We start from the raw sequence: 24,656 nt of genomic DNA on the forward strand, positions 1-24,656 counted from the left end.
ATTAGAAAATTGTGACATGCATGTCTTGAACCCAAGACCTTGTATACACAATACAATTGCTCTAACCACTACACCAACTACAATTTCATGATATTATATCAAACTTAATTACATATACGTAGTATCTAGATTTTGGGGCCCCTCAAATTTGGGGGCCCTGTTCCGTCGACCACCTCGCTCCGGCCCAGAACCGCCTATGGTCGTAGTGAGAAGGAACAACCAATGGTACCTCGACAGTGGTTGTTCTAAGCACATGACAGGAGATGAATCAAGATTTCTCTCACTGACGACCTATACAGGGGGAACTGTGACCTTTGGAGACAACAAGAAAGGAAATATTGTTGTCATAGGCAAAGTTGGAAGGTCAAGTTCTCATGCAATTGATAATGTATTTTTAGTCGAGGGTTTGAAGCATAGTCTACTCAGTATTTCTCAATTATGTGACAAAGGAAACTCTGTAAGTTTTTCTTCCGAAAAATGCAGAATCATCAACAATAACACTGGGAAAATCGTTTTGGAAGGAACTTGTAAAGGGAACACGTACACTGTGGACCTAAATACGGTTCCAAAATATAATTTGTCCTGCCTAAGTGTTATTGAGGATGATCCACTTCTACGACATAAACGCTTTGGACATGCTAGCCTTTCACTTGACAAGCTAAGGTCAAAGGGCTTGGTAATTGGACTTCCTTCTATCAAGTTCCTAAATGAAAAAGTTTGTGAAGCTTGTATAAAAGGAAAGCAAGTTCGATCATCTTTCAAATCTGTAAAATAGGAGCGTTGTTTAGCAGTTCACAAATTTAATCCAAACCTAATCATTTAACCCAAATATCACTTGACTTAATCCGATACAACCCATGCTGACCCTATAATCAATGTTTATTAAAATTATAAAAACATTTTTTTTATAATAAAGTTAAAAAAAAAAAAAAAAAAAATTTGAACCAAAATGATCAAAGTCCAAAATCAACTCCATCTAGTCGTGGAAATTCCAATGATAACCCCTACTTTTTATTTAGTTTCGATGACCCTAAGTTTTTAAATTATTGAAAACCTCTAATTATTAATCAGTAATTAAACGTGACATTAGTAAGTAAAAATAAATAAATAAATAAGTTAAATCACAATTAACCCCCGTCCTCCCCCTCTGTCCCAGTTTCCTATTGAGGCGCCTACAGATATTTCTATCCTCCATTAAAACAGCTAATGAGGTAATTTATTGTTTCTTATTGTAACCTTCGAATCACTTTCACACTCTAGGGTTTATTGTTGATCTAATTTAATTTAATTTTCAGTACAGTAAATTTAGGGTCCAAAATTTTGAACTAGTGGTTCTAATTACTAAGGTTCTGAAAAATCATAATGAGCAATTATGCTGCTAGAGAAGAAAATTATGGGCCTAATTTGATAATTGAATCAAATGTGCTTTTTTTTTTCCTAATATTATGTGATTTTTCGAGCCTGATGATAATTGTATCAAATTTGGTTGCTAATGTGTTGCAGAGCCCTTTAATGCTGAATTTTGGATTATTCTATACATTGATTTTCTAGGAGAATGGTGTGCTTTATACACTGAATTGTCATTTGTTGAAGTTTAGAATTTGTTCAAAGATTCAATTTGTGTTTAGAACATTTAATTGAATTATATGTAAGTGCTAATTGAACTTAATTTTCAGATTTTCTTTAGGGTTGAAGTATGCATGGTATTAAGGTAGATGTTAAATGTTTACAAACATAATGGATTTGTAGAATTTTCGTGAATGGTGAAATTTTGGTTTGAGTTTAATTTATATACTTGGAAATTTAGAGGTTTCAATTCGGGTGTTCGGATCGGGTTTGGTGAAGTCGGTTGGGTCTATTTCAAACTTGAGTCAGGCTAAATTAGTGTCCATGTGAGTTGAACTTTTAATCGGGTATTTTTCGAGTTGAGTTGGTTAGGTCAGGTTTTGTCTTGACACCTCTTATTCACAATGATTGTAGGTCGGATATAAAGGTTGATGACTTATGGTGCGGAAACATTGCGGAAAATGATGTTAGTGATGAAGAGATTGATCCAGAAGAGCTCGAAAGGCGAATGTGGAAGGATCGAATCAAGCTCAAGAGAATGAAGGAGAGGGAGAAGCTGGAGGTCCAGCAGGCTGCTGAGGAGAAAAAGCCTAAGACGAGTGATCAAGGTAGGAGGAAGAAAATGTCTCGAGCACAAGATGGGATTTTGAAGTATATGTTGAAGTTGATGGAGGTATGCAAAGCACGAGGATTTGTGTATGGGATAATTCCGGAGAAGGGAAAGCCGGTTAGTGGTGCATCTGATAATATAAGAGCATGGTGGAAGGAGAAGGTCAAATTTGATAAGGATGGTCCTGCTGCTATAGATAAGTATGAAGCTGATTGTTTGGCAATGAGTGAAGGAGCTGATAATGGAAATGGAAATGGTCAAAATGCTCTGCAGGATTTGCAAGACGCTACTTTAATGTCGCTGTTGTCATCGTTGATGCAGCATTGTAATCCTCCTCAGAGAAAATTTCCTCTAGAGAAAGGCGTGCCTCCACCGTGGTGGCCTTCTGGCAATGAAGAATGGTGGTCAAAGCTGAGTTTGCCAAAGGGTCAGAGCCCTCCATATAAGAAACCACATGATCTAAAGAAGATGTGGAAAGTTGGGGTTTTGACTGCTGTGATCAAGCACATGTCTCCTGATATTGCAAAAATCAGAAGGCTTGTGAGGAAATCTAAATGCTTACAAGACAAGATGACTGCCAAGGAGAGTTCAATTTGGTTAGGGGTTTTAAGCTGGGAGGAGTCCTTTATCCGGCAGCCTTGCAGCGATAATGGAATATCGGGTACTACAGGGAGTCCACCGGGCTCACATGGTGAAGAGAGGAAACATGCTGCTTGTAGTGATAGTGATTATGACGTTGATGGCATTGATAAAGGTGCAGGATCTGTTTCTTCTAAAGATGAAAGGACAAATCAACAAAGTGATGCAGAAACAATGGGTGAAATCGTGATCAATAACCGCTCTTCTGTCAGGAGTAAGAACCCTGTTGAGAAACAAAATAAGAGAAAAAGATCTCGTGGAAAAGCAAGCTCAGTTGATCAGCAAACCACCCCTTATATGGATGATCAACAGGTGGCACCTATTGATCCGCAGTTGGCACCTACTGATCAGCAAGCTGCACCATCTACAAAAGAGAATTTGGTGAGTGAACCTGCAAGACCCGGTCTTGTGTCTAACTTGAACCATAATAATGCAGGTTTGAATGATTTCCAGATGCATAATAACCAGCAGGAGAATGGCTCGATATTTGTCGAACCCTTGCCGTCTTTGGACAGTGATATATTGGGGCAATTCCATCCTCCAGCCTCTGATTATAGTCAATTTAGTCACTTTTCCAATGTACATCCTCCCAATTTTATGTCTGGACATAACATGTTTGTTGGAGGCCAATCGTTCCACCATCCGACTGTACAAGGTGCTGAGTTGCAACAGAGTAATACTTATTATCCATCAATTCAATATGGGCAAAGACTTGACAAGCAGCGATTGCAGCATACCATTAGTGAACCCCAAACAAAGCAAGAAGCTGTTGGAATACATCCTCCATCCCTTAACACAACCGAGAATGATATAGGCCACTTGCACCATTACGGTGTTGATGCATTCCAGGAAAAGAATCGACCCTTTGATAGTCATCTTGGATCTCCCTTTAATGGCCTTTCTGTAGATTTTGATCAATTTGATACTACTTTCTCTGGAATTGAGGGCTTTGGTTTAGATGAGGATTACTTAGCTGGTGACGACCTTGACATCTTGCAATACTGTGGAGCTTAGAGTGGCGGAGTGGGTTTTTTTCGCAGCTAATATTGTGAGTTATGATTGTCATTTTCTTGCTGATATCTCCGGACTTTATATTATGACAGCGTTTTAATTTAGCATAATTTTCTTTTTCAGGCAGCACTCCAAGCAAGCTGAATTAGGGATGAGCTGGATAGTTGTCAGCTTGATAGTCCATCAAGTTTTAAGTTACTAGACTAGTTTAATTCATTTATCCCAACAACAGTACAATGATCAGTTCTTGAGGATTTGACATTATGTAATTGATATGTTTGGATTGAATAGAATTTGTATATTTGGTTTGGTTGATCTTAATCTTCTCATTACGAGGCATTGAAATTCTTCAGATTTGATCATGATTGTAGCAGCGCTGTTTTAGGTGGAAAATAAAACATTATGCTCTGCATTGTGGTTAATAAAGGATAGACTAGACTAGAAAATCACCAAGAAGGTGCGAGAAGGGGTACCGATTTTACCCAAAACATTGCAAATTTAAATATGAATTTCATCATTTACTTGATAAATCTAACTGTAGTTTGGGTTACAGAAAATAAAAGCATGTTTATAATTACTCCGTACTTTGTATTTTTAATGTGTAATGAATATTTATCTCTGTGGTCCATGTAGATATGGGCTATCACTAATTTGGATAGTGTAGAAGTATGGCATTGCCTTTTTCGACTGTGCATTGGCGCCTTTTGGCGGTGGTTTAAACTACTAGTAATAGACTAATAGTGACTTTCTATTGAAAGTTTATGGTATTGTCAAAATGATATTTGAGGGGCAATTGAGGTGTGTTGAAAGGTTGTAAATGGAAAGTAATGTGTGTGATATTATTCCTTACTTGATGCTGTATTATTTGTCTGTTGCAGCTTTGGAAGTCCCACTGTGAGAGAGTTGGTTGAAAATGCTCTTGATATTGCAGAGTCAGGATATCAGCTTCCTGTTGTAGAGGTCACAATGTAAGTGGTTGCACACTCAGCTAATTTAATGAATTACGACGGGAATGTATGGATAGCAATATCTAAACCTGTTGACAGGTTTGACGTTTGATCATTTGGTTTTTTTATTTTTTATTTTTTTATTTTCAGCATCTAATTTCGTTTTTTAACTGTTTTCTGGTACTGAAGTGAAGATACAGGGAAGAACAAGTTTAATTCTATGATTGGTCTCATTGATCAGGAGCGAGTTGATCAGGAATTATGTGATGATTACAAGATAGCTAAGGCTCGTGGGGTGACTGAGCTTCTAGTGTTCCTTCAAATGCAATTTGTTATTTAAGATCCTAGCATGTCAAGTATTGTATTGCTACAATATTTCATATCAACTTTTGCTGTGAAATTATATTACTGCTGTATGTCATGCTATGCAGTGCTCAACTATTTGATGGCCACCCTTTTCTTGTGGAAGCTGGAGTCTGTTGTAGTAAAGATGTTAAACAAGTAAGTTGCATCTACTTTGATGATTTTGGTCATTGAGAAGTAGTAGTGATGTCACTAATTGAGGAATGTAAAGGTGGGATTTTAGTCCCTCAAGGACAGAAAGGCATTGATGTGAGGTTGGGGAGGTTGTCTTTCTTCTGATAGAGTTACAAGGACTTGGCGATCAAGCAAGTTGGTGTGCCAATATGTTGATATAGTACCTCCGTTTCAAATTATTTGCAACGATTTGACATTTTTGGAGGTAGTATAATGGTTTATGTGCATCCATTTGATGGAGATGCATCATGTTGCTCCTCATCGCCGGTAGAGATACTGCTGGCTGCTGCATTGCTGTGCTTTTAACCTTAGACTGTGATCATATATCTTAACCTCGTCTCAACATTCTCTTGATTCAGGCTGCTGTAAATGTACTCATGCATCAATCACGGACTTGTCTTTGTTACGGCTCAAGCTTGTCTTCCCATTCCTACAAGCTATAACAAGGATTTGTGTTTGGAGAATCGATGAGCGATTACCACCACCCTTAGAGGACCCTTCCATGGATCTTTAATCTAAGGTTAATCTTGGAATTCAATTTCTTTGCATGCAAGTCCATCTTCGTAGTAGAAGCTACCTAATGCAAGTTTGTCACAATTTAATACAGGTATTATTTCTGTATTTGTATTTACACTTATATAGTGATATATTCTAAATCACCCTAAAAAAAAAATCCTTACTAAGTTTGATGGGATGAGGAGATTTTGATACAAGAATTACATATTATACAAGTGAAATAGTGAATGTATAAAGTTTAGATGACACTAATATAAATTTTTATGTTTAATGGTTATGTCAGAAATAATTTTGGTATAAATTATATTTTGTACTTCAGTCTTACTACTTTTACAATTTGCAATTAAAAATTGTTTATTATATTATATAAGTATAAAAGAAATTCAACATTAATATCGTGATATATCTACTTCTACTTAGGTTTCTTTTTTTTTAATTTTAACAATTTAAATACGAAATAATAAGAACGCTAAGGAATAAAGAAAGTAGTAAATAACACAAGCATATGCACTTTTATTCTATTAGTGCACAATTCATCGTCCACAAATTGTAAGTATCTTTTCTTTACCTATGCATAGTCCTTTACCTAGAATGCATGGTGCTTCAATGGATCATCGTACCGTATTGGACACATGATGCACACTCGTATCCTTATGTGTATTGGGCTACTTTGATATGGAGTATATTTTATTTTATATTTAAATCATTAATTTTTTTTAACAAACTTTATTTTCAATTTACTCATTTAGATGAATTTTTTAATGATTTTTTCATCTTATGTAGAAATATATTGTATAATACTACTCAATTAACCTACCTATATCCCCTAGTTTTAAAACTAGCTCCGTAACCATTTTTGTACAGCCTAGGTCCATGCAATATAATTCAGTTCCCAAAAGCCAAAGGCAATGCATAAAGAAGAGGTTCGTGGAAGTAAAAGCTGTAGAACAAAGCAAAGTTAGTAACTTGGTACAAATCTTAGCAAGAATCGTCACTTTTTTAACTTTGAGGTAAAAAGAAAAGGCCAAAACAAATTTCAGAAATAAAGCATTTTTACAGCAGCAACTTGTTTCTACCAACTTTGCTCTCAAAATCAGGGATCGTTTATTCTTTTGTTCACATACGGTTAAAAAACCCATCTTTACTCTGCACATTATTTCTGATTTTGTAAGAAAATTATTATAGCATTGTTGTACAAGTTGTCGGTCCTTTTTCTCACCGGTTAATATGTTTTTATTTTTACTATTTTTAAAAAAATATTACTATAAATAAACATTTTAACCACTGGTTATAATACACCTACACCTATGCTTGTGTTACAAAAGTGGAAAAAAAAAATTAAAAAAAAATAACTTGTTACAAAATATTCAAAAATTAATATTGCACCATAAACATCATATATTCAAAATTTGCTTCATCTCAAAATAAATAAGTAAATCAAAATATGCATATAAAATAAAATCATAAAAGGTGACAAAGTCTTTAATTACCATAAATTTGGCACAATGAATGTGAATTATATGTTACGAGTACAAAATTCGAAAACATCAATTAAACTCTTAATGTAAAAATATGTATCAAATATTAATCATGTCATAAAAAAAATTTGGGTAGTACTCAACTCAAGTATGGATGAAACTAGGTTGACTTGACACTACTAAACTGAATGACATAATACTCAAATTTAGTGAAACTCATAATACTCCGCATGTAAACACAATCGAAATCTAAATCAGTAATAAGTCGCCCAGCCATTTACACAAGATTCAATTTAAGCCTTAATCCTTCTTTTTTAAGCACTAGTCACATTATTTACAACCCAAATCAATTTTGATCATGTAAACATTAAACACTTTAAATTTCACACGAACCACATAATTCTAATCAAGTAATCGGATACGGTTACATTTACCTCTAGAGGCTAGGGTCTAGTGGGGTAAGTTAGTATATGGTGAAATCTGAGTGAGTCCTAGTCACTATTTAGAATTCACGTGTGATATTCAGGCAAAGAAAGGCGTTGTGCTTATCGCCCGCTTCTTCTCTGCTAACACTGCAAAAATAAAAAGCCAACTTCACCCCACCACACCCACTACAACTCACACCACCAAATATTTGTCAGTTTAATTATTTTGTGTTTTCTGTGTATTTTCTATTTTGTGTAAGAACCAGAGCACAATTTTCCATTGTTATGTCACTTACCCATCTTTCAATTTCATTTTTTATTTTATTTTACTGTATATTATATGATCAATATTTTCAAACATTGTACCAATATTTCTGACTGGCTTTTTTTTTTTAATAAAAAAAAATTACAAGAAATTCATTTATGTCACAATTTTATTAAATTTGTAAGTCATCAATAATAGTAGCAACTGTACTAAATGTCCACCCTACGCCTTAAATGTCATGTCTCTACGTTTCTTACCCTGTTTTCTTTCCTCACTCAATTGTTTTTGTCAGAAAATTACACCACACTCTAATGAAGAGAGAGAAAGATTGCGATAGTTGTCTATCGCGTTAGGCTATTTGGCTAACTTGTTTTCTATATAACAGACTTCGAAATAAATGTGTTACGACTACATAAGTATTAAAAACACCACATGAACCTATCTATTTAAACCGGGGAATTAGGTAACCCGCTATTCTTACAGTACAATTCGTAAATGATTTCATGTAACTTTTGATACAGATAAGAGTTATGTTAAAAGAGCAAGCTAGTCATTTTCATTTATTTATGTATTGTTATTTCATCTATCTTAGCCCTTAGTCCTCTCTACCAACCCCATACATGCTTGCTATTTCTTGTCACTTTGTAATATTGTTGCCCACTTTTTGTTTTCTCCTTTCTCATTTCTCACACTAAGTTTGAGGGGTTGATTACTGAGCTGGGTGTATGGCAACTGAAGGCTCGGGTTCGGGTTCGGGTTCGGGTTTGGGTTTGAACTCGAAGGTTCAGTCACTGCCACCGCCACAGCCGAAGTCGCCACCGGATTTGTATGGGCGGAGAAGGGAAATGGTTAGACTTCAAGTGCTTGAAAGAGAGAAAAGCTTACTAGAGGTTAGTTTACTTATTTTATGCTAACTTTTATTTATTTATTTTTATTTATTTATACATGTATTCTCTATGATTAACTAAATTACTTCTTTTCTCAAAAAAAAAAAAAAAATAATAATAATAAATAATAAATTACCTCTTAAATTATACATACACAATTAGTGTTTATAAAAGGATAATTGTGTTTTAAATTTTGGTTGAGTTGGTCAAAATTCCAGTCAATTAATGAACATTGTTCATGTAATGCTTCGTAGGTGATATTATTACAACTCAAAAATATGTAGCTTTAAAATTTTGATTCCCTACACAATATTATTTCTAGGCTTTTGAGGAATTACAAGTGATATGATATGTACTTTAGAAATAGAAACCTTAGCTTACTCAAAAAACAAGTACTTTCTAAGCTTGTCAATTTATATTTAAACAGGACTAACACAATCCTTTTTGGTCGGTTTTAAAATAACATTTCACATTACTCCCTTCTTGTCATTTTCTATTCTATTTGACCCAAAAAGTTTTTCATAACAATTACTCAATAGAGGTAATTAAAGACGGATGAAGTATTTTGTGACAATTAGCTCTTTCTTTTCATATGATATCGTATTAAATCAATAACATAACATGACATAATACTAAAACAAACACCAGGAATGACACGTGTCACTTTCTGGTGTTGTTTTTTACCTCCAAAACTCCTCTCCTCTTTTGGCCAAAAATCTTTTATTTTTAGAATATTTGTATAATACAATTATAGTAACATTGTTCCAAATCTTATGTATTATCTTTACATAAAATGTATTTTTTTTTATTTTGTGTTCTTAGTTCTTCCATACACATTTACCGAAAATATTATTCAAACTTTTTTCAAATTATAGAAAAAGTGAGCCACTAGTTCAGATACAAGATACAATCATTACCGCCTGAACATCTTTTAGACGGAGTATTATTGAATTTTGCTCAAAAAGTAATAATAAAATTGATTCATATAATTGATATTAATTAAAGAAATTACTTTAAAACATCACTTTAATTTTTTTCAAATACCTCTAATATTTTGTTTCTTAGACTAATGGAGTATTAAATATGACTATGAAATAAATGTTGTGTTCGACAGCTATATCATATGTCTAATTCCAGGAAAATATCAAGGTTATTACGTGATTAAATAAAATTAATATCTTAGTAAATGTAAAAAAACTTATTCTCTTTTGCTGAAATATCTGATTGGTATAATAAATTTATTACATTCGACATTTATAAATAAGTTGCATAGTAAAAGATATGTCGGACGTAGTGACAAGTGACATCTTCTTGTGTATCCTTTTTTTTGGATAAATAGCTATCATCTACAAATAAACTTTTAAGGCAATAAACAAACAATAATTATTGGATAATTTCAAACACAATTTTATATAATAACAAAGAGTGGAGATATCATGTTCATGTAGAGCATCAATTCATAAACAGAAAATGTACCATTAATAATGTAGGTTAGTGTTACCTAATTGTGGATTATTATTGCCTTTAATGGTCTGAGTAGTATTTATTTCTATTGAAATTATTTTATTAGATATAAAGGTGATATATTATTTGTAATTTATATACTTACATGTATGTTGTGCTAATAGTTTTACCGTAGATTTTATTCTGTTATTTGATTAATATTTTCATGTTTATTAAAGGGCATTTATAAATAAGTCTTTAGTTATATATTCACTAGATTGTATAGTTTTATTGGGAATAATATGCATTATCATTATCATAATATAATGTATACTACTTTTAAATATTTACAATACAACTAATCAACAATAAAAAAAATTCTCATTAGTAATTTTAATAATTTTTTCCTTATTATTACTTTTCTATATACATTGCATTAGTTTATTTCATATGAATTGCCTCATTTTTATATTATATCACAATTAATTATGGGAAAAAGATTATTACTTGCGTAAAAAAAAAAAAAAAAAAAAAAAAAAAAAAAAAAAAAAAAAAAGATTATTACTACCGTGCATCGCACAGGCACTAATCTAGTTCCTTAATAAATGAGTCACGAATAGAAGAGTACTTCACTTTATACATACAAAACTTAATTTAAGAACGAATACATTCTTTTTCATGTCCAAGATGGAAATATTGTGTACATTTTCAACCGTTTTCATTCTTTACTCATCACATGAATTCTTTCATTAACCTGTTACAACATACGAAGTACTCCGTAATATATTGGTCTATATTAAGAATGAATGTACATGATTTTGGTGTCCAAGTGATTGCGGGTAAGTTTGTAAGACGTGTATGTCTAGGCTTTTCTGGGCCTACATCACTACACATGTATGGTAAGTTGGTAACTTAAATTCTTGGCTTAGTGGTTTTTTTTTTTTTTTTGGCTGCTTTTTATTTATTATTATTTGTACTTGGAATAAAAAGCTCAGAATTTGCTGCATTGGAATAATGGAATGGTTGTAAATTTTTTTAGTTTAATTCATGACTTTTTTATTTAATTTTTTTTTTATACGTAGGATTATATATATATAATTTTTTGGGGGCTTAAAAATACTGTTCTACAATAGTAATAATCTGATAATTCTCTGGACAATGCAAAACTCGAAAATTGCATCTCTTCTAAAACATTTTGATCTAGACAAAAGAAAAAGTGGAAGATTTATTTCTTTTTATAGATAAAAACAAGCTTTAAAATGTCAGTATGTTACCAGGCTAAAGTAAGAAAATAAAATTTTCACTAAAATTAAGGTTGTGTCCATTGCTGCCTTACCTTGCTTTGCTTGAACTGTCTTAAAGGAAGTCTTCCACTCAGTGAGTCACTTCGTACCTTTGCTAGATTTTTTTCTGTCTTTCGGTTGTTTTACTTTCACGTAGGTGGGACAGCGCGGATGGATTAAGAAGAAGAAATTCTTTACAACAATCAATATAAAGTATAGTAAGCCCCCTCTATCTTCTCGACTGTGATCTCTTGTTCGGCGTTGATGACAAATTCTAGCGAAAAAACCTCTGGCTTGAGTCTTGTTCTCGAAGTTGTAAGGGATTTAGCTACCTTAGATAGATGCCAGGATAAGGATTCGCGGTGTATATTGAATCCGAGGAAGGAGGATAGACAAGTAAGGCACTACATGTTCACCGAGCCAAAGTGATACCATGAGACCTGCACCAAACTTTTCCTGCTCCGGTTTCATGGTAAGAAACTTACTCAAGCTAGCAGCGGATACCATGGATATGCAGGTAGACGTCTTGTTCGATTACAGCTGGTATAAGGGTCAGTCATAGATTCTGTCCTATGATAACCAAGGTAAATAGGAGTGAAAACTTACGTCTCTTCTTTACTGAGGCTACAATCCCAGTAGTCACGAAGCCAGTTCCGGCTTGCTCCGCACAGACTACACAAGCCTTGCTCGAACGAATCAAAGAATTTCTCAGGAGATGATCCACTTTTGGGATTAAGACAAGGAAAGTCTAATTCACATTACTCGGCAATCTTCCCGTCAAGAAAGAAGACCGAACAATTTAATACAAAGAGTTCCGACCAAGACTGCTGAAAAAATATGGCTTGTCGCCAAGGGGTTCACTCTGAAAGAGGACATCGACTACACCTTTCTTTTCTTTTTTGAATACTTCACAGTCCGTTCACTATTGAAACTTCAAAGACATACTGCCAGAGCGCAATGACTTCACCTGCTTTTCATCGTTAGATGATGAGAGCGAGGTAAAATAACGTAGAAAGAGAGAAAGTAAGTCTTCCCGACTATCGCAGTTAGGTTGCCAATTATTTGGTAAGGAGACCTGAGTGAGAGGCTTGCTCTCAGCTCTAGCGACTGGTGCTGGTCTTTCAGTTTTCAATAAGCCTACAAGGTACTAATAATGATGATGCATCTGCTTGTACAAGATAGAAGCATTAAGCGACACGTTATTAGTGCCCTCGTGGCCGATTTGAGGATTGCAATGCCTCACGTCTAGAAAAGAGCATTCCGTGCGACTCGCTTCTAACTTAATTTAGGCGTTAGGGAGCAGACAAAGAAGGAATGTTGGTTCCTAGTGCTCATTGAGCCGGTACGGGGTTGCCAATGTTGCGTATGATTTGTAGACTTTCTACATCTCATCCAATTGTCTCAGGTTCTAACTTGCGTCACAGGTTACGACCTGAGCATTGGCAGTTACACTGACCACATTTGTAACCGCCTGTGATCAGCGCACTTGTTCTGCTTTGATGTCTCATTGTAGGACTCTTGCCTTCAAAGGTGGGGTGGGCGCCTTGGAGATGGAAATCTCTCCAAGACACCTTATCTACTGACCATATTGTCTGTCAATCGTTGCAGTCATCAATACAGTTGGCAGTTTACAACTGCAGTTGTGCTTGGTGTTTTGCCTATTCACTTATGGGTGGAATGCAGTCGTACTAGACCAGGCCTTGATGAGATACTTATTGCTGCTGCTAGTGGAAAGGAAGCTAGTAGTGAAGCGATGAGTTATCATCTTTGGTTCTCGGTTTAGCCACGACTGGATTAGCCAGTCTCGTAAGTCAGCGCCCAACCGGGCACTCCCGCGAAAGCGGTCCGCAGGTGTGCAAAGCTGCCTACGATAACGTATTGTGAGTTAGTTGAACTCTCCAGTCTTTGGCATCATGTAGATTAGAGTGCGCACACAGGGTAAGCACTGCTGAGGCTAGCTAATATCGTACCTCGGTTTGCTATTAACCGATTTTCTCTGTTTGTGTTTATGCTGTGCGCTTCACGCTCTGCTAGCATAGAGTCGTTGTCTTACCTCCTTGGGAGAGAGTGATTCTCTCTTACCGCTTATTAGAACATAGGAGAAAAGCACTATGCTAGCGTCATGAGTGGTAAAACAATCATACACATTCTGACCTGAAAACTCCTTCTAAGCCCGGCCTTAAGAAAGAATCAAAGGTGAAATCTCCTCTAACAAGTAAGTAATTTCATACCTCTCCTTTCTGGCTAGCTTTGGCTGGAGATCAATCAGATGTAATCACTGAGGTACGATGTTACTCTGCACTTGCTACAAGTAAACTAAACTTCCAAAGCTTACGTTTGCTACAAGTCACTGAGCTCAAGCCTATAGCTAACGAGCCTTTAGTTGCGGTACGAAGTTATCGACAGGGAGAGGAAGGGAAGGACTGTAACAGCTGTCGAATGAGACTTTTGAGTACCTGTAAAGGAGAATCAAGGTTTGAAGACGCTCGACCATAGGGAGAGGAGCGGTAGGAACCACTCGCATATAGTAATTAAAGGAGAGGAATAAGCAAGCCATTAGTAGGGAGTTTGGGTTCTCTCTTACATCTAACCTAGGCAAGTATCTTGGTGTTCCATTACTCCATGAGCGAGTTACCGAAATTAGAAATATATTGTTGATAGAGTTCGGGATAGATTGAGTGGATGGAAAATCAACCAGCTTTCCTTGGCGGGCCGAAATGACTGACTGAGTAAGGATGATTCGGCCCTACCCACGTATACAATGCAAACGGTTTAGCTGCCAACATTGACTTGTGAAGAGATTGAAGCTCACAGTAGATCTTTTATCTGGGGGTCTACGAATGAGAAGAAGAAGCCCCATCTTGTTAAGTGGGAGCAGGTTTGCCAACCAAAGGTTAATGGGGGTTTAGGCATAGGGAGGATGAGTCAGAATAATGAAGCTTTTCTTATGAAGCTCGGGTGGGGAATATTTACTCTTCCTAATGCGCTATGGGTGAAGGTGTTACGTAGTAAATACATGAGAAAGAAGGTTGGTGTTCCTCAACCCGTGGCCAAAAGTAGTGATTCGCCTCTTTGGAAAGGAATTTTCAAGGTGTGGGATTATTAAATGTGCTGAAAGCGGTGACTCGACTGAAAGGATAGGGATGAAGTGGGTAATTGGCAATGGGCGGATTCTAAATTTATTGAAGGAATTCATGGTGGATGGGAAAAACCCTTGATAAAGTTATAGCTGCAGTTCCTCAAGAGGACTTGTCAAGATGCATGGCTTATTGTGTTGATGAGAATGGGTGTTGGAAGTGGGATAAATTTCAGCATCTCTTACCAGTGGCATCGTGTCTTAAAATAGCGGGCATTAAGCCGCCTTCTATCTTATTCTTCCGAAGGCTAGTTAATAAACCAAACCCTGTGGACAGCGGATATGCGACATCCCATAGAAAGTTGGGATGAGCTGCCGGTCTCCATATTCATCACTTCGAGCTCGCACAATGGTGCGTAGCTTGCCCACACGAAGAAGAGTAAGGGTATAAGATATTCTTTCCTAACCACCTAGTATTCAAACAAAGGGCTTGTTCTCTTTTCGACGGCAACTAACAATTGCATAAGAGAAGAATGCGGTTAACGTAGGTAGGATCAAGGCGGCGATCAATGCTATCCGACTGGAATGATCGAATCGATTCACACTTGACTTGATCGAGATTGGGTTGGTGTTCAATGTACCCGGTACAAGATCGAAAAGAATGCCGATTCTTGATACAGAATTTTTCGAGAAAAGGTCCCATCCTTCAATATCATGATTGGGTCAACCAGGCCAGATCATGAGTCAAAAAGAAAAACAACAAAAAAAGAAAATGCTACCTATAACAAAAAAAAAAAAAATTGGATCCATTTTTTCGTAGGTTTTGTTTATCCTTATCTCGAATTGGCATGCTTATGGTATTTTCGGCTGGGCTTTTACTCCATATGGACTTTCAAAGAAGAGTCACATATTCTGAATTTATTTTTATTTTTTATTATTTTTTTTTTTTTTTTTGTATCCTGTCAAAATTCTTTTTTTAAAAAAAAAAAAATTATTACAGAGTATTTTTCAATTTTATGCAATGGGAATACAAAACACCTTGGCATTATACTACTCTCTTCGTCTCTATTTGTTAGTCCAATTGTTTTTCCACAATGTTCAAAACATATCTAAAAATATTAATATTTCAAATTTTGAACAAGTAAAATTTTATAAAGGCAGACGCTAACGAGCGTTCCGGGGCGTTAGATAAGAAAACTAAATGTGGAAATATTAAAGTAAAATTAACATTAATTACACCGATTAACGCGTGATTTTGTCATACATTCCAAACTTAATACTATTTTTAGTAATATATTAATTAGTTATCAAACGTCCCCGCGACGCTTGTTAACAAGATCCTTAACTAAAAACCTGATACTAAAAAATAATAATAAAATGAATTTAACAAGATTCCACGTGACTATTAAATCTCATACATTAGTGAAAAAAGTGGTCAATGTTTTTACAATTTGACCCCAAAAATATAATGGGGCAAACAAATAAGAATGGAAGGAATACTATTTTAATGTAATGTTACTAGATATGTCTAAAATCAACTTTTCAAAGATGTGTATCAACCTTCGCTTTGATGTGAAATCATGTCAAGAATTGTTGGACCTTTAGCTCAATATAAACCCTTGCATGTAACCAGCTACTCTATGTTACATACTCCCTCCGTCCCTTTATTTTTGCCCCATTGTTATTTTTTGGGTCAAATTTAAAAACTTTGACCACATATTTATCTTTTAATTTATACTTGTAAGAGATAATATAGTCATGTGGAACCTTGTTAGATACGCCTTATTATAATTTTTTTATTATTATTAATATCACATTTTTATAATTTGTATGTGTATGAAAATAAAGATATAGACGTTCTAAGACACGTTTTGGAGACCATACAAAGTCAAATGGAGCAAAAAAATAGGGACAGAGGGATTACATGACAACAACATTTTACAATAATACTATAGCTGTACAATCGATTAATCATGGGCTGGCCCATGGCTTGGGTAGGCCTTCTTTGGATGTGTCTATAAAAACAGTATATTTAGCCACTAATGTTCTTTTTTTTTTTTTTTTTTGAAAACTAATATTCCTAATTTTGTATTTTCAAAATCATAAGAAATATAAAAAATAAAAACTGTTTTTGATGAACTAATCTTAACTGGACTTAATCGTTGGCTTGTTGCCGAACTTTTGCTAAAAGCAATTTTAAAACTGAGACATAATGGGCAAATGATGTGGGATATAATTTCATGTTTTGGATACTCACCCCAAGATTTTAACTACCTAAAGTAGTTGGCATCAATTCACAATAATTGTTAAATAAGGGTCACAAGTAACATATGTTACATTGACTTGAAAAAAAAATAAAAAATAAAAATCACAATCATGCATACATTTTTAAACTCGAACCACAATAACCTCAACTTATAGTCATGTACTTTTGGACCAGAAACCACTCTTTGTTTGATAATTGAATACATCTACATACACTACAATAAAAGGAGAATCGGCGAAAGGAGGATAGGTGAGACCTTCGAGCTTCTTACCTTCCCCTTGGTGCAAGGGTTCAATCCTCATCATAGACACAGATTGGGAGGGGGTATGTTGCGAGGGATAGGCTTGAGTACCTGATTGATGAACCTAACATCGACCTCTTTGTATCTATCCAACAAGAAATAATAAGCAATCGAAGTAAATGTTGAGCTTCAACTCCTGGCCTACTTATTAGCTTGATTAACGATTCTTCAAGTAACATCACGACGATAAAGTTATTTTCCTTGCTGAATTCTTCTGCTTTAATTAAGTGCATACTATTATTTGACTGTTAATGCTTCAACATTCTAACTAAATTTTCTTGCAAGCAGGAAGAGTTGAAATTTGCAAACCGCCTTCAACCTGCCTCCAGATGCTGCAAAGAGTATGCTTGGTTTTGCAATAGCCTTGTATAGCATCTGTTTTTTTTTTTGTTTTTTGTTTTTTTTTTTTTTTTTTACCTTTAGCATAATCTAGCATTTTAAACATTTATCTTGGAACATGCGTAATTTGCGTATTGATCTGACTATTCGACAGGATTGCTGATTATGTCACAGCAAATGCAGATCCATTGCTTCCAACGTAAGATGATTTTAATGTATTACTAACTTGTAAGTCAATCATTTATCGCTTAATCTAAATAGTGTCTGCACATAATGCAGAAATCAGAAAACCGGCAAGTCCTGCTATCTATGGAAGTGGCTCTGGTATGTTGTTCTTATTCAACCCCTTTTCTCTGCTATTATAAACTAGCAAGTTCAGCACTTCAGTTTAATGCATGATGCAGTTGATTTATCCGTTTATGATTTTGGAAGATGTTTTGCAGATTTTTTGTGTTGAATTTGTTTATTGTCCAAGTGATTTTTGTAAAATTTGCAGTTGAAAAGATAATATTCCCATCATCCTTAAATAATCACTCACCTGATTACAGGGTCATTTTCAAATTTACATAAAGTAATTAGCCTTCGCTCTTAAAATGTACACATTCACCACCAATGTAGTCTTTCGTTAAAATCTTCGTTATGGGCTATGTTACTGTAGGAGTACTCAACACTTGTGCATTGGTATGACACTTACACACTTCATTTTGATCCAAAGTGGGAAAAATGTTCATAAATTGATGTGTTCGACACTTGGACACATACTTGTTTTGAGTTTTGACACTTCTAGCTGAGTTTGAATAACATAAATTATGGATATGACAAGGATTATATGAGAAAGTTCAAATCTAACTTGCTAAATTTATAAAGTGCCCAATTAATTGAGACTATTTGAAATAAAGATGTGGCCTGTTTTTTAAAATAGCTAATACTTCGTAGTGTCCATACCATATTCACATATTGTGTTATACTTTTGACCACCGGTTCCTCTTTCTCGTTCTACCAAATTAAAGTATTTATTCCTGTTAATGGTGGGATGATTAGCCCCTACAAAAAGAAAAGAGAAAAAGAGGAATGGAAAAAGATATATCTATAAAAACATGCTTGATTTGTAATTTCTGCCCTTTTTATATACCTTCTATGAGAATAAATCAAGGAATTTAGGAGTTACCTTAATCATGTTTTGATCACTTCCTGTCAATGTCATGAATATACAGTGGGTCATCGTGCTTCAAGTTATCATGGGTTTGCTGCTGTACTGGCTGCACTAGCTGCACTATCCATCTAAAAAAACCGAGATGTTGTTCCTGTTGTTTAAAAGACTGCTGCTCCTGCTTCAGCTGTTCATTACCAAAGTGTAGCTGTTGGTGTAGGAATCCTTGCTCCTGCTGCTGTGACAAGAAACCTTGCTGTGGAAGCTGTGGAAGTTGTGCAAACTGTTACAGTTGTGGAAGCTGTACAAGTAGTTGCAGTTGTGAAAGTTGCACAAATTGCTGCAGTTGTGGAAGTTGCGCAAATTGCTGCAGTTGTTTAAAGTCTCTTCCGTGCTTAGACTGTTGTAGCTGTGAATGTAAATGCTCTTGTCCGAAATGCCCAGCTTGTTCAGGGTTATGCAATTGCTCATGTCCTAAATGCCCAACATGTTCAGGATTATGGAATTGCTCTTGTCCTAAATGCCCTACATGTTCCGAAATTTGCAAATCCTGTTTAAGCTGTTTAGGCCGTATAACAAAATGTTTCTGTCCATGTATATGCTGTTAACTTTTAATTGATATTGCAAACATGAAGCTTTTTGTTTATACCCTGGTTGCTATTTTCTTAATCGTTCTGTCAAATTCAAGAATTGTAAAAAGGAGGTGGCACCGTAGCAGTATCAAAATTTAATCTTTGTAAAGCCATATGCGTCGTTTGCGAGCTAATGCACATTACAGCATCAGGAACACATGGAGTCATAGCTAAAATTTCATTCTGTAGTTAAACCATCTAACAACACACCATTGAGGATAAAAGTTTCCTTCCATATTTCCGACCCAATTACATCAAATCGAATGGGCAACATACTTTTTCTACCTCTTGATTGAAAAGCTAGACTAATAGTTCTAATCTCAACTACAATCCCTTACAGTTTAGCACACTTGACCTCTTGTTGCTCCCACCCCAGTGTAAAGCATGCGAATTTGATGTCAACTGCAATGATCTAGAGATTTGAGCATCATGCTTCTCTCTCCAAACTGCATTTACAGCTGCTAACAAGCATCTCGAAATCAGGTGATGCTGCAGAAAATGCAACCACCCAGCTGGATGATAAATAGAACTTACATTGCTGGAGACCATGTAAAAGACACTGGACTTCTGACTTGGTACGTCTTACTGGTCCATAAAAGAGACCCAAAAGCACTTTTTGTAGTCGGAGCTGTTTTACCCTTCCTTGCAATAAAAATTACTGTGTATTTCTTCTTCTCACCAACACTCCTGAAAAGGAGCCTTGAAGGCCTCACCTTCACTCCTACCGTTGGGGGTGCATCAACATGAACTTGGTAGAGAGTTCTGGCAGCACCCACATTGGTAAGTTCACGAGTATAACGGATAGTCCTTGACTTACCAAATAAGACAGAGAATGACGGGTAATTTAAATCACCAGGATCCGCCAATTTCCTTGAACAAGTAATGTTTGGCCTCTTGGCAATGATTTGGCGATGCAACGGGGTGTAGTCCAAGGCGCAAAGAAAGGTAACATAGTCATCAATTGAGATATCATACACTAGGCCTGGATTCAATGCCTTGTGGGGGTCCACATGACCTGCTCCGTGAGCCCACGGGTTTGAGAGAGATCCATCAGTGGCATCACGAAGTGGCTTTAGCATGTTGTCGTGGTTGTAAGCAGTAGTCATGAGAGCTGATTTTATTGCACTTGGACTCCATTCAGGATGCGCTGCTTTAAGCAATGCTGCTAATCCACTAATGTGTGGACATGACATTGATGTTCCTGCAATCATCACATATAATAGAGTCAACAACCCGGATTTCTCAAAAAATTGAATCCTACATCCATTACATATTCACTACTTTAACAATATAAAATATCATTACCATACATAAGCATCCAACATCGGCAAAACCTTTCTAGAAATCATATGGCATATGAGAGAGGCATCATTCAGAATGCAAGATAGGACCATGAAATCAAATAAAGGTAACATAGGCCAGCTACTGCCATTCTAATATCCCCATAACCTGAAACCGCAAATCACGTTGCTGCATCACTTTTTAAAAGTATTAGTAAGCCTAATCATTTCATTATGACTAAAGTCACTAAATACTGGGTATATTGGCTGCAAAGAGGGGACATCCCCTTTGTAGCAAGGACAATTATGCTTCTTTATTGCACTGACTGATATAATAATCATGATTAAAAGGTAGCATGCCAGTAAGCAACTTTCTGCTGTCTTCAACATTCAAGACCAAAGTATGCTCTACAACTCTACAAGCTTGGCTTACAAAATCGGACCACACGTCTCCTAATCTAATTCATGTATGTAGGTGCATTCTGTATATGATTAAAGAACTTTAGTAGACATTAATTCAAAGCAGGAAAAAAAAAATCTTAGATGGTGTCCATGAAAGCAGGATAATTGTGTATGCCAACTACGGCATTTATTATACACCCTTCAACCTAAAACAACAATTATTTTGTTGCCTGCTTTCATTTACGTTTCAAAGCTGAAGTATGGATAAGCCTCGTCATTTTGGTCCAAGTTTTAGAAGTTAGTAGGTTACCAGAAAAACATAGATTTCTTGTTAAATTTTTTGTACATGGTCAATGAGAGGTCATCAAACTAGCAAACTCTATAATCTATGCTCCTTTAAAACGGGGTAATGCTTGATTACAATTTATTGAAAATACTCACCTAACTTCTAAATCAGATCAAGGACAACATTATCTTCCAAACTAGATCTACATTAGAAACAAACATATGAAGAGGAGCACATTGCCACCTTGTATTAGTCACAATATTTACTTGTAAATCAAAATCACTACTAACAAAATTGCGCATGTAAATCCATCGAGGCTCAAAAGCACCAAACCTATTGATAAGTATGGACAAAGAGTTCACAATTCAGACATTAACAGAAGCAGATGAGCGCATACATTCAACAAGTGACAAATACTTACTGCCTCAGTAAAGTATAATTTTATTGAGGTAGCAAGGTCAGCTACACTGCTTAATATTTACCACCAGATGCAATTGCAAACATACTCATTGGAAAACCACACTAATAATTCAGCAGATTCAATTAAAATCAAGAACATAGTATCAGGCTATCAGCCACAGAGCTAGTGTCTCTTACTGAAGAAATCAAAGACCCATGGAAGCTTTAAAAAAAAAAAAAAAAAAAGGAAAGTATTTTCATGAATAATTGTGGTGTATACTACTGTATCATGCTAAAATGTATGAAATTAAAACTAACCATATTAATGTACATGCTCTCATGTCACTACTCACTACCAAATATAGTTACTAGGTTCACAAAAAGAGAAATTATGTCACTAACTTGAATCAAACATCTCAACAATATTATTTATTACATCACTTGCATTCACTATCTATACTCCCAAATATAATAAGTACTGTATTTTTCAAATTAATTCAACAGCAAAACAACCGAAATTGAATTGGTTTTTGATATACTCCAACATAACTATCCAACATGATGCTAGTGGATTTCAATTTAAATGGTTGATGTATTGTATGGTGGCATCCAAGACTTAGGATCAAATCCCATCTAATTTGCCCTATCCTAAATAAACACACGCTAAACAAGATGATAGTTTTGGATGGACTTCCAATCTAGGAAAGTATAGTTATTATCATGAAAGCGATCCAAAATTATACTCGTAATATGAAACTGTAAGAATTTCACTCCTATCCTATTCACCTGCATTCAATAATCATCAATCAATACACACCTACCATATTTCCAAAAACAGAAAACACATCCAAATATACAGAATCTATTACCATAATTCAACAATCAAACAATGCAAACATTCAATTACACAACTCCAAAACAATAAGTATATATATACCTGACATGATATTGAACTGAGTCTTCCTAGTGTCTTTCTCCAACCCAGTAGGTCCAGCAATCTCAGACCAAGCAGCCAAGATATTAACCCCGGGTCCGATCACATCCGGCTTCATGATCTGCGGCGTAACCATATTCGGCCCACGAGAGCTAAATGCCGCCACCACAGGCGACGGCCTCACATTCAACACGGTCCCTCCGAAACTCAACACGGCCGTGGCCTTATTCCCTGCACTCCTCACATACTCCCTGATCTCATCACCCATCTTCATCCCCACCGCCACCGCCGGCAACAAATGACTATCCGCCACCAATTCCTCCCCACTCGCCGCCGTATTCGCCAATATCATCCCAACCCCACCAGCCTCCTTCACCACTTCACCCTTCTCCACCCTCGCATTCACCCCACGATCACAGAGCACCACCTTCCCTTTCACCAAACTCGAGTCTAATGACCCGGGCATACACAAATTACTCGACCCATTTCTTCTACCATTACCACCATAATACAAACTACGGGTAGTTCTCCCCATTCCTTTCCCACTATACAAAGAAACCCCTGTAAATTTCTTACCATTGCCTAAAACAGCAAAAGCAGGGAAATTCCGATCTAAAGTACCCGCACCAACAGTCATAATCCACGGCGCCGTGTTCGCAAGCGATGCCCGTGTTGGCCCGCTATTTCCGGCGGAACAAGACACGAAAATCCCCTTCTCAATCGCCGAAAATGCGCCGATTGCGATGGTATCGCGAAAATACGGCGCTGATCCACCTCCTAACGATAGTGACAACACGTCAACACCATCAGAGATCGCCTTATCAATTCCACCAAGAATATCAGACCCAAAACACCCTGTTTTGAAGCAAACTTTATACGCCGCTACTCTTGCACGGGGTGCCATCCCCCGTGCAGTCCCACTAGCATACCCCAACAAACTAGCATTCGCTACATGTCCTCCAGCAACAGTACTCGCAGTATGTGTACCATGCCCGTCGGTATCACGAGGAGAAACAACGTCGTCCGAGTTCATCACCCCTCCCGACGCCATCTTATACCCGTGCGAGAAGCTCCGTGCGCCGATGAGTTTGTTGTTACACGCAGAACGAGGGAACTCGGGGCCTGACTCGCACACACCCTTCCATCGTTTCGGCACGGGGGGCATGCCCGTGTCGTCGAACGACTTCGATTCAGGCCAGATCCCAGTGTCGAGAACTCCGACAATTACATCGGAAGCATCGAGGTGGTCGCCGGCGGTAAGCCCTTCTCCGGCGACATCAAGCCCGAGAAACTCCGGTGTTCTAGTAGTATGCAGAGTGTAAACAGTATCCTCGTACACTCCGAAAACGGCGTCGTTTTTCCGCAGCGCTTCGGCTTCCGAAGCCGTGAGCGTTGCAGCGTAACCAGAGTAAGCTTCTGAGTAAGAGTACAGAAGAGAAGGCGAAGAAGAAGAAGAAGATGACGAAGATTCAGAAGAAGAGAGAGTTTCAGAGGAGAGAGAATTGAGGTTAAAGGAGTACCATTCATGGTGGGTGTTAAAGGATTCAGGTTTCTGGTGATAATTCATGTGAACAATGTAAGTTTTCCGGAACAAACTTGAATTCGCCATTAAAGGGTAGCATTGAAGAAGAAAGAGGGGGAAGAGGAAGAAGCAGATCTTGAGTTTTGACGCCATTAAAATGGAGTTTTTGAAGGTTTTTTTTTTTCTGGGGAGTAACTGAAATTTGTTGTTTTAGAGGAGAGAGAAAGTGGGGAATTTAGCGAGTGTTGTCATGGGGGAAGAAAGGAGGAGGAAAGGAAGGAATTGCAGGAAATGTTGTCGGAGTTTATAGTGTTTGAATTTTTGAAATGAGGCTTAGTTTTCGGATTAAATTACAATAACTGCCACTATTTTAAGTACTCCGCATCTCATAATAATGTTCTTGTTTGTATTTTTTTCACAGTATTTAAGAAATATGAGGAGAAAGTGGATAAAGATATTAAT

The 24,656-nt window shown here is 36.3% G+C and overlaps 3 protein-coding genes across 4 annotated transcripts; 2 read left to right on the forward strand and 1 right to left on the reverse strand.

Annotated features, from left to right (window-relative positions):
* Window positions 1-651: 651 nt before the first annotated feature.
* On the forward strand, window positions 652-4,171 carry LOC110682957 (ETHYLENE INSENSITIVE 3-like 3 protein). Of its 2 annotated transcripts, XM_021859295.1 has the most exons (4): window positions 652-1,211; window positions 1,981-3,196; window positions 3,269-3,863; window positions 3,950-4,171. In XM_021859295.1, exons 1-3 carry the CDS (start codon window positions 1,207-1,209, stop codon window positions 3,827-3,829), a joined length of 1,782 nt encoding a protein of 593 aa, XP_021714987.1. In that variant the 5' UTR covers window positions 652-1,206; the 3' UTR covers window positions 3,830-3,863; window positions 3,950-4,171. The 2 variants fall into 2 exon arrangements, with proteins under 2 accessions (XP_021714987.1, XP_021714986.1); XM_021859294.1 differs by having other exon boundaries at window positions 1,981-3,863.
* A 4,128-nt stretch (window positions 4,172-8,299) lies between these two features.
* Window positions 8,300-19,388, forward strand: LOC110682959 (guanine nucleotide-binding protein subunit gamma 3-like). The gene is made up of 5 exons (XM_021859297.1): window positions 8,300-8,884; window positions 17,539-17,591; window positions 17,744-17,788; window positions 17,869-17,913; window positions 18,804-19,388. Exons 1-5 carry the CDS (start codon window positions 8,720-8,722, stop codon window positions 19,345-19,347), a joined length of 852 nt encoding a protein of 283 aa, XP_021714989.1. The 5' UTR covers window positions 8,300-8,719; the 3' UTR covers window positions 19,348-19,388.
* Window positions 19,389-19,535: 147 nt separating this feature from the next.
* On the reverse strand, window positions 19,536-24,656 carry LOC110682958 (subtilisin-like protease SBT1.8). The gene is made up of 2 exons (XM_021859296.1): window positions 22,676-24,656; window positions 19,536-20,572 (listed from the first exon to the last, which is right to left on the reverse strand). The coding sequence occupies exons 1-2, from the start codon at window positions 24,345-24,347 to the stop codon at window positions 19,902-19,904; spliced, it is 2,343 nt and encodes a 780-aa protein (XP_021714988.1). The 5' UTR covers window positions 24,348-24,656; the 3' UTR covers window positions 19,536-19,901.

Source organism: Chenopodium quinoa, unplaced genomic scaffold, assembly GCF_001683475.1.
Source record: "Chenopodium quinoa cultivar QQ74 unplaced genomic scaffold, ASM168347v1, whole genome shotgun sequence".
Taxonomy (NCBI): domain Eukaryota; kingdom Viridiplantae; phylum Streptophyta; class Magnoliopsida; order Caryophyllales; family Amaranthaceae; genus Chenopodium; species Chenopodium quinoa.